This window comes from Protobothrops mucrosquamatus, unplaced genomic scaffold (assembly GCF_001527695.2).
Source record: "Protobothrops mucrosquamatus isolate PMUCROS unplaced genomic scaffold, P.Mucros_1.0 scaffold3389, whole genome shotgun sequence".
Lineage (NCBI taxonomy): Eukaryota > Metazoa > Chordata > Lepidosauria > Squamata > Viperidae > Protobothrops > Protobothrops mucrosquamatus.
In genome coordinates this window covers 82,563-93,313 of record NW_015389371.1, presented here as the reverse complement: position 1 = coordinate 93,313, position 10,751 = coordinate 82,563, and the positions used below count along the sequence as shown (strand labels likewise).

At 35.7% G+C, this 10,751-nt stretch overlaps 1 protein-coding gene across 1 annotated transcript in view; it reads left to right on the top strand.

The window, feature by feature from the left end:
• Nucleotides 1–10,751, top strand: part of USH1C (USH1 protein network component harmonin) — a 45,831-nt gene that overhangs the window by 1,964 nt on the left and 33,116 nt on the right. The window contains exons 2-6 of the mRNA XM_015826935.1: nucleotides 349–492; nucleotides 1,888–2,026; nucleotides 7,878–7,986; nucleotides 8,310–8,334; nucleotides 8,721–8,778. Of these exons, the coding sequence (XP_015682421.1) occupies nucleotides 349–492; nucleotides 1,888–2,026; nucleotides 7,878–7,986; nucleotides 8,310–8,334; nucleotides 8,721–8,778 (475 nt within the window). The remainder of the gene's footprint in view (nucleotides 1–348; nucleotides 493–1,887; nucleotides 2,027–7,877; nucleotides 7,987–8,309; nucleotides 8,335–8,720; nucleotides 8,779–10,751) is intronic.

The following is a 10,751-nucleotide window of genomic DNA, read 5'->3' as shown; positions in this document are numbered from 1 at the left end:
AATAAATAAATTTCTCTTTGAGTAAGCAGTTGTGCAAGGTGCAGAAAAGGAGTAAGAAGTACTAACTACTAAGCAAAAGGCATGAAATATGGAAACAGATATACACAGTAATTAAATTTTACACCAATGTCATTCATAGTACTTCTCTATACTCTACTAGTCTTGCAGACTTTCCACAATTTCATTCTGATGATCCAAAGATCAGGAGGAGACTGGCAGCCCTTTTTCCAAGTATCAAATGTTATTAGAAGAAGTAATAACCTGCTTTGACATTTTATCATTTGTTGTAAGTCCATAGGGGAAGCTCTTTATTACAACAGACTAACACAACTTTCCCAAATTCTGTAGATCGATGAATCTTCCAGTGTTGGTTGGTGATCTGAAGTACGTAATCAATGAACCAAGTCGACTACCATTGTTTGAGGCCATTTGTCCTCTTATCCCATTAAAACACCAAGTGGAATATGATCAGTTGACACCTAAACGAACAAGGTAAGTTTGAACAATATCTTGGTATGTGGGGGAAAATCTTATGAAAGCTAATTATTATATAAAAACTCAGAGCATACTGTATATATGGTCATTCTCAACAGTGTTCTGCATAACTTCATTTAATATCAAAGCACATTTTTCAAATAATGAATTAGTTTTTATTTTAGTTATTAGTTATTTCATTATTATTTTTATATTGGTTATTTTCAAATAACTAATTATTTTTATTAGTTATTTTTATAAATAACTAATTATTTATGAAGTATAGAATCACTGAGAGGACCTTTCCTTTTTCTCTTTTCCTGATCATAAAATGTGACAGATCCAGCTTCCTCTTCCCAGTGCTAACTATTTACTTCACAAAAAATTGCAAAACATCATCAGGTTAAAATGTACCAACATCCATACTGAGGCTGAAATTCTTATCACTAAGCTCCTATTATGGAAAAATAAGATGATTAGGGGACTGGAGGCTAAAACATATAAGGAACGGCTGCTGGAATTGGGTATGTCTAGTTTAATGAAGAGAAGGACGAGGGGGGGACATGATAGCAGTGTTCCAATATCTCAGGGGCTGCCACAAAGAAGAGGGAGTCAAGCTATTCTCCAAAGCACCTAAAGGTAGGACAAGAAGCAATGGATGGAAACTAATCAAGGAGAGAAGCAAGCTGGAACCAAGGAGAAATTTCCTGATTGTTAATAAAATTAACCAGTGGAACAACCTACCTCCAGAAGCGGTGAATGCTCCAACACTGGAAGTTTTTAAGAAGAGACTGGACAGCCATTTGTCCGAAATGGTATAGGGTTTCCTGCCTGAGCAGGGGGTTGGACTAGATGACCTCCAAGGTCCCTTCCAACTTTATCATTATTATTATAAAAACGCATTAACAACTCAACCAAGGAATTTTCCTCCTTCAAATCTATTCCCCTTCCCTTAGAAAAATCCAGTTAAATGAAATGTGTTTTGTCTTTAGAGAGCTGGTGAAGAGCAATGACTAGACCACATTGGGAAATGTGTGCTTTTTACATATGATCCAATAATGAAATCAATGGCCAAAGGTTAATGAACATGAAGAAGAAAGTATATTTTGCAATATACATGTATGCTAAATAAAAAAATTTCTCTAGCAGCACAAGAGCTGAAACAGTTGTTGATAACTCTTTCTGTATCCGTACCACAAATTAATCAGATTGGACTAGCATAGAAATCCCCAAAAATACTAAAATAAAATAAATTGAAAGCCTGAGTAATGAAATTTGACTCATATATCCCATACTCTTTGAAAGCATAGAAACTAATTACAAAGAAAAGATAGATGTGATTGATTTATAGGAACTTTTATGTTGCAACTGTAAATTATTTGAGTTGCCAGTTTGTTATTACGACTTTTACAGGAAACTGAAGGAAGTGAGATTGGATCGTCTGCATCCTGAAGGTCTTGGAATTAGTGTGCGAGGAGGTGCTGAATTTGCTTGTGGCCTGTTTATTTCACAGCTAATAAAAGGAGGACAAGCAGACAATGTTGGACTTCAGGTGAGGAAAAAAATGTATATAGCTAAAAGTCTTGCAAGTACCATAACCAAAATGCATTTTAGGAAGAAAAAATCCTTATCACAAGAAAAAATTGTAAAGATTGTAATCAAACTGGGCCAGAAAATCTGGAGAATGACACAGTGGCCAACAAATTGGAAGAGATCACTCTACATACCAATAAAAAAGAATGGATACTTAAATTGGGTACTACTATCATACAATATCTTTAATTTCACATGCTAGCAAAATAAGATTAATGGTTATCTAAGATTAGAGCCCCTAATAAAGGCCGAGGAACAAGACACAATATTGCTAGTGCTAAATAATTGAGAAAGCCAAACAGTAACAAAAAGAAGTCAATATGTATATCAATGATTATAAAACAGCCTTTGGTTATGTTAATCATGTCAAGCTGGCAGATACTAAAGTTACCATTTATACTTGCAACTTTATATCTCCTTGAATATCTTCTATATATGCTGGGAAATAATTTGACTTTCTATTACACAAAGAGGGAAGGAGAAGCATACCCAAGTGTTGTTTATAATATGAAAGCAATGGCTTATAAATGTATGCACATTTATGTTATAAATGGTTTAGAAAACCCTGAGTATTATATATTAACTCATAAGCTAACTCAAGAAAAGACAAAAAAAAAACACACAAAAAGAACAAGTCCATGTTTAAATAGAAAGCATGTTAACAAATATTAATTTTTCCTTGTATTATAATCAAAAATTTCTAAAAAGCTGTTAGGAATCTGCAGCAAACGTAGCTGCTGACCTTATACTCTGTTGATACGTGATGTTAAGTATTAACATAAACTGTGTTCGTAATAATCTCTGAGGGACACTCTCTGAAACTTTCTGAAAACAAGTAAATAAGAGAAGTTGACAGGCGGTCCATTGTCCTAAATTGCTGTCTCATGATAATGCCAAATGCTTCTGAAATTTCATCCATCTGCATTATTTCATTAAATCTCCACACATTTTCTAAGCTGGAAAAAATGTGGTCTGAGAAAAGTAATGAATAGAAGATATCAGTTTCTTCTCCTTTTTTCCATATCATTTTGATTCATCTATGAGAAATTAAAAGTATTCTATACCACTAAAACTACCCTCATATGTATCTGTAACTGAGAAACATTTCTAGCTCTGACCTATTTTCCTGTGATTTCTTCATTTTTTTCCTGAATAGATAGTGTTTAGCCTTTTCATGCAATTTACCTTTTCAAAAATTCTTCTAGCTATTCTTCCCGGATACAAATATCTCTGAGGATTTTGTGGGCTAAAAGGAGCGGGATGTTATTATGGATAATAGAAGTACAGCAAAATGAGAAAATAGAAAATTTGAAACCACCACAGTTCTGCTTCCTATAGTCCAGCTAGTAAAGGGACTGTTTGCAAAAGTGAAAACAAAGCGTTTTCTGTTTGATACTTGTCTTTTAGCTCCATAGTTCTTCAGCAATAACACAAGTATTAATACATGCTGAAAATGCAAGACATAAAATATTTCCTAAAAGTATTTCCTTGGACATAGAATTTTGTACATAAAGAAGGCATGTTCTACTTTAATAATTCCCTTCATTCTAAAACACCTGAGAACTAAGGTTGTTCATTGTTTCTTTCATGGTAATGATAGCAATAGCATTAGCACTTAGACTTATGTACATGGTCACAATGCTTTAGAGCCCTCTCTAAGCAATTTACAGAGTCACCACATTGCCCCCAACAATCTGGGTCCTCATTTCACTGACCTTGGAAGGATGGAAGGCTGATTCAACAGTGACCCGGTGAGAATTGAACTGCCAAACTTCTAACAGCCGACAGTCAGCAGAATTAGCCTGCAGTGTTGCATTCTAACCACTGCTGCACCACGTGCAATGGCATTCTAGAAAATATTAGAATATTTGTGATTAATATTTTACAAACTTAAAAACTATTGTGCTATGCTGTGAAAGGTATAAAAAGATGAGGACTCCTTCAAGAAAAACTTAACTCTTAATGCCAATATGGACAATGTGGGAAAGTTTGCTGTTTTCTATTTCTGCAAATTTGGGATTCTCTAGTGGTTTTCTATCCAAGTACTAATTGTGAAGAACATTAGCTTTTTTTAAGATCAGCCATGGAAAGTCAAATGTTTCTGCGAATATGGGAGCAAAATTATTATTTTTTAAACTTTTTATTAATTTTCCAATGTTACAATTATATTTTTGAAAAGCAACGTGGTATCTGAGTTACAATAATTCCATTACATGCAAGTATTATTAATACAAGTCTCCAACTATTACAGCCAATATTTCCTCTCTTTTTTCCCTTAATACATACTGTCTCTTGTTTAAATTAGTATACGTCTTATTCTATCCATCAGCTACTTAATAGCTTTCTTACATTTATCAATACTTTTATATGTCTTATTTATTTTAACATTCCATCTTTTGGACCATCAATAACCTTATGAATTTTCCCAGCTTTAATTTTGCGTTGATATTTAAATTAAACATTTAATATTTATCATTTCCAAATTTTTAAATGAGGGAGTACAATTAATTAACAACCAATCTATTGGTTGTTCAAATCTTATAAGAAGGTTCAGTTTGGATAAATACTCTACATAGGAATAGGATTAAGGCTGACCCAGTTCTGCTGGCAGTTCCCTCATTAATATGGGAAGTACCATCCTATTTCTTTGCTCATGGTGGAAGTGAGAATTCAGCAGGAATTCTTGCTGTAGTTCAGGGGAATACATTTATGGAATGAAGATTCAAAACTAAAGAAGCTGCAGGTTGAATTTCACTATAGGAATAAGTCTGAGGTCTGAAGAATGGCAAGTTGATTTGTTTATCTTTTAAATTGTGACTACTTTAGAGAGCATTCTGTTTCCTGTGTACAATTCAAAAATATTTTGTACTTTTACTAATAAATAGAAGCAATATGATGCTCTCATTTTTCTTCTCACCAGCAGTATTGTTCAACAGATGACCTATAAAGTTGCCATCACCCCAAAGATACAGGGAGCATTGCATTATATTTTGGAAGTATTTGATAAATTCTAAATAGAAATTAATTATTACTTTCTGGCTAATAGTGACTGACAATTGCAGTTCTCCATGGATAAAGATAGAAAGCTCTACGTATTGTCGCTAACCATTGCTTTAGGGGAAGCAGACTGCTTTGAAGGCACATTGGGGGAATGTCAGGAATGGCCAAGGATCTTCAGGGAAAAGCTGTGGTGGCACAGTAGTTAGAATGCAGTATTGCAGGCTAATTCTGTCCACAGCCGGTAGTTCAATTCTGACTGGCTCAAGGTTGACTCAGCCTTCCATCCTTCCAAGGTCAATAAAATGAGGACCCAAATTGTTGGGGGCAATATGCTGATTCTGTAAATTGCTTAGAGATGGCTGTAAAGTACTATGAAGCAGTATATAAATCTAAATGTTATTGCTATTGCTAGTACAGTCTTTGTTGTGCTCTGCCTTACATCATTGTCTTATTTATTTATTTATTAATTCAGTTGAATCTGAATTAATCCAAGTGAATTTGGGCAGCTTACAATTCTGTTTAAAACTAATTAATTAATAACAGCCTCACATTTCCCTATTAGAGATTTGTGCTTAAAAGAAGAGGGGATGGGGGTAGGGGGAAGAGGCTTATAGCCATGAAAAAGAGTTGTCGAAGTGTGGAGTGGGAGCTTAGAAGGATTTTGCCCAGTAGATGGAGCAATCATATCATTGTAACGTTTATGGAGCCAATTGTTCATTCCATTATTTCAGCCTGGTCCACAAATAATGCTTTGAATCTAAACTAAAACATTCTATGCCCTTCATAGTTGCTATCTAATTCATTCTAGCAGATCCCTTTGGGCTTAAATAACTGTATAACATGAATAAATAAGTAATCAACAAGAAGAAAAGTCTTCCAAATTATCAGTTGCATAACTGTAACAGAGTCATGCCTGAGAGAATATATAGTAAGAGAAGACCTATTATACAATAGTGCATTTGCCAAGCTATGAAATAAGACTAAATCAAATGTCGAATTTGTAAAACCTATAGGGATTTTCTACCGATGATCTCCTTTTTTCTCATTTCCTTTTGCACTTTGTAACCTTCCCCAATTTTATTGATATTTGCACAATTACTTGTGTTTCAGTTTATTTCCAAGCACAAGCATGTCAGGGTTTTATAAATAAGCAACTCTAAATAATATGTATGCTAGTTCTGATGCAAAACTATTGCAATCCTTGTGAGGTAGGTTTCGAGCTTTGAAAATTACTGGTTTTCAGCCTCATTGGTAGAAAAAAATGGCTATAGTAAGACTAAGGGTGATAAGAAAGTCATATAAGAGGGAAGAGGAACAAATAAATTAAAAGGGACTAATAATTGTTTCCTCAGATAAAAGTGGGCATGGAGAAATGATATTTGCAGAGGCAGAGGAAATAGTTACATTACATATATCAGGATAATTTTCAAAAATTACTCTGTATAATTCACGTTCCTAAGTCAGCTGCATCACAGCTTTCATGTGAAGTTCCATGTGCTGCCCAAAATAATGAAAAGTTTTTATAGTTGTATTCATTGCAAATTCATTGTATCAACGTATGGGAGAAGAGATCCCAACTAATGTATGGGAGAAGAGGTCCCAACTTTTTACTGCATGGAATGCCAAGGCAAAGGTCCACTCTTCAGAAGCTTTTCCCCAGCAGCCGGAAATCACTGGATCATACATGCTACCTTGCAATCTGTGACTATTATGTAGTTATTCATTAACGTAAAGGGATGGGTTGTGCAGTTGTAGATTGTCTCCATGCAGTAGGGTCCACTTTTCTTGGAAATGCTGTGTTGAGAGGACTGTTCACCATTTTCTAGAGAAAGACAATGTTTTTTTTCCTAGAAAAATATTACTGCTTCAGAAAAAAATGGTTAGAGTTAGAGTTAGGGTTAAACTTATATTATAATTAAATTTATGACCTTGTGGCAGGGTTCTAGAGTTATCCTTCTGCAATAGAAGAACATCTTCCATTTATGGAAGCCATTTGATGCAGTCAGTACATAGAAAAGTGGGATTGATGACTTTCATTGATTTATACTTACAATCCTTGGTCTATCACCCATAGTATTCTTCTGAATAAATTTGGCTAGTGGTATGGTGGTGGGAGAAGAGGAGCTGGAAGAGATAAGATGGAATTAGTACCTTCCTATGGAATTGTCCATGAGTAAGCTCAGCTCAGTGTGTGTTAGTAAATAAATGTATTTACCAACTTTATTCATTCAGTCACATTCATTTATGACCTGGTAGATATCATTTCACCAGCAACATCTGTCAGTAACAGCACCTTTTAGATTTTGTAAAATCATAATTGAGTTACCAGTAATAGTATCTAATTGATAGTGTTCACTTTTTCCAAGGATTAGGAATTTCTTCCCTGACTCTAATCTTCATGTTGCCTTCATGTTTTGTATGGTAACAAAAGTAATAAAAAGTTAGATAACTTATAAGGCACAAGCACCATGGCAGACATATTGAGAAAAGTAGGCCCTTCTGTGACAGCCATTTTATGTTCTGAAAAATCCATTTACATCCAGGATCCAGCCAATGTACTGTAAAGAAATTGAATAAAGGTTAGGCTTGTAGAGCCAGTTATTTATTCCTCAGCAAACATAGTCAGGTACGAAATGTTTAAGGGACTTTATGCGGCTTGCCATTTTTTTCTTATGCATTCTATCCATTTCATAAAGGAAAGTGTCTCCCTCTCTACCAGAAGCAACTTCTTTCCAGTGTTGATTTGCAACTGTATATTTCTGCTGAAATATGCGATTGGGTTTTGATTGGTTGGTTGCTTTTTATTTAAGGTTGGAGATGAGATCGTTCGAATAAATGGTTACTCCATTTCTTCATGCACTCATGAAGAAGTCATCAATCTTATACGCACAAAGAAAACAGTATCTATAAAAGTGCGACGTAAGTACACCATTGCTTTGAGATCTTTTATCCCACCTTTATTACTTTATAGATAACTGAAAGCACCAAACATACCTAATACACATTCTTCCTCCTATTTTTCCCCACAACAACCCTGTGAGGTGGATTGGGCTGAGGGAGAGTCAGCTAGCCAGATTTCATGGCTAGCGCAGAACTAGAACTCATAGTCTCCTGGTTTCTAGCCTGGTGCCTTAACCACTAGATCAAACTGATATGTGAAATACTCGCCATAATTTTATGTGAATTAGATAAGATAAATCTGAACATTTTGTTAATCACCTTTAAATATTATTTCATTGCAGATGTTGGGATGATACCTGTCAAAAGGTAAAGCTTTTTTATGAAAACATATCTTTTGTGTACAGTATAGATCAGGGGTGTCAAACTGCTGGCACGCGGGCCGGATGCGTCGTGGCGAAACTGCACCCACCCCATTGCCGGCAATGGAAAAAAGTTGCGATACATCGCGACACGTCACGTGACGTTGCGAGTTTGACATTCCTGGTATAGATCATACATTCTGTAGTAATTTTCAGTTGTATTTTTCAGTTTGTTAAAAAAATGTTTACCTACAAAAAACTAAAAACTGCATAGCTTTATACATGTTGTAGTACAGATATCAGAGATAAGTAGTAAGTTACCTAGTAGGCATTGATTTGTTTTTGATACATATCAGTCTCATATCTTTTTCCTCTGCATATCTTTTCTTTTAGTTCCCCAGATGAGCCTCTCAAGTGGCAGTATGTAGATCAGTTTGTATCTGACCCTGGGGTAAGGTGCCCCTTCAGCTATCACAAATTACATCTTGTGGTCTTAAAATTCTTTTTAAAAGATCTGTCCTCATTACAGATGCTCTGCACTCATGTTCCTTGTCACTGGACTCACTGATTGGGACTGATTAAAGTTGATCTCAAAAGTGCCTGGAAACTGCTGGGTTATTTGGGATGAGGCAGATAGATACCTATATTTTTACTGAGTGACAGCTTACCTTTTTGATGTTACCCTTAACAGGTTCATAAAAATAGACAGTGCCTTCCCCCATATGGAAGTCTACATGGTTAAAATACTAGGAGGGGCAATGAAAATTCTGTAACTATCCCTTGATGTTTTAAAACCATGAGGGTATTACAAGAATAACTAATTGGGATGAAAGCTGTAAAGATAGCCTGTCTGTTGCTAAGTGACTAGTTTGTTGCCTAGTCTGTTGTAGCCATTCAAATCTGGATGCCATCCAAGTATGTGGACTTCAACCTCTATATGACTTAAAGGTCAAATATCTGAAGGGTGCCCAGGTTGGAGAACTTGGAACTGGCTGAAGAAAATGCTTGCTAAATAGCCTCCCAAAATTAAATGGTCTTTTGAAAAGCAAATTGGATATAATGGCTAAAAGTCTGAATGGGAAGATGTGGCTTTAAAGTAATTTTTGACCAACCAGTCTCTCTCACTGTAATGTGTTCTGAGAATAACATGCGATAAACATTGTATAATAGAGAGAAGGAGAGAAAGAAAGAAACCTCTGCTAAATTCAGCTTTATAAGCTAAATTGCACACTAAAATGAAGATTGGGCAGTAGAAACCCTTAAAATTCATCCTTCCCACAAACATAACCTGATGAGAACTGAGATTGGCAGTGGGCTTGCAAAGCTGACTATTTCTCAGAGGATTGATAACACAGTTAAAGTGATAGGATGGAACAGAATAAAGCAGTTTAGAGCCGAAGCCCCCAACCTTTTGGGCACCATGGACTGGTTCTATGGAGAAAGATTTTTCTGTGGACCAGAGGGGACATGGTTTCATGTGCTGCCTGCATCCCGCGGATGGGGCTCCACTTGTTTGTGCGACCCGGTTGCTGGCATGCCACGGCCCAGTGCTGGTCCACGGACTGGGGGTTGGGAACCCCCGGTTTAGAGTATTCAACATTCACGTTTACAGGTTATATCAAATAATAATTATATCATTTTTGTGGAAGCAATTATACCTATGGCAATATGTATTAACTTGTGTTTTGTTTTGTTTTCGAAGATGCTTCCAAAATGCTTAACCTAGCCACTATTGAGATTTAGAAAGCTTAAGACTGTAGAATTAATTTGATAGCTTATAATGGCATTGAATGAGAAACAACCATGCAAATCTGAGGAACCTCATGTCACATCATATTGTTGTTGATGTAATATATGGGAGCTTCAGCAAATTATGCTCTGCTGAATGGCCTTAATCAGCTTTTCTTTACTCCACTTACTCCATTGCAAATTCCATTCATAGTTGTGTTTTTTTCCCATACCCCCCAGCCCCATCCCAGGTAGCATTCCATCCTCCCTGAGAGTAGTCTCAGCTCTCCCTAGAGGTTTTTTTTTTTAATAGTTTTCCCCCTATTGTTTTCTCTTTTTTTTTTTTTAAAAAAAAAAGAGATCCTCCCAAATCTTCTGATTTCTCCATTTTATAAATGCTTAATTCAGTTCCATTAAGAGAGGTGCTTTAGGATTTGAATTTATTTAGCATATGAGATAATGCAAAATATATATATATGCTCGATTTAAGGTATTTTGATGACTGAGGTAAAATAATCTGCCCCTCATATCAATTTGGCTGCAGCTGAATCTAGATTCAGGGCAGAAGATGGGATAGGAACTTCCCCTTCTAATACAAAGAAGATTATCTGGAGCACGTTATCGGTTCTCCAGGAGAGGTGAACAGATATAGAGTTGTTATTGCTGCCTCCCTGTGCTATCTTCTTAGACAACTGC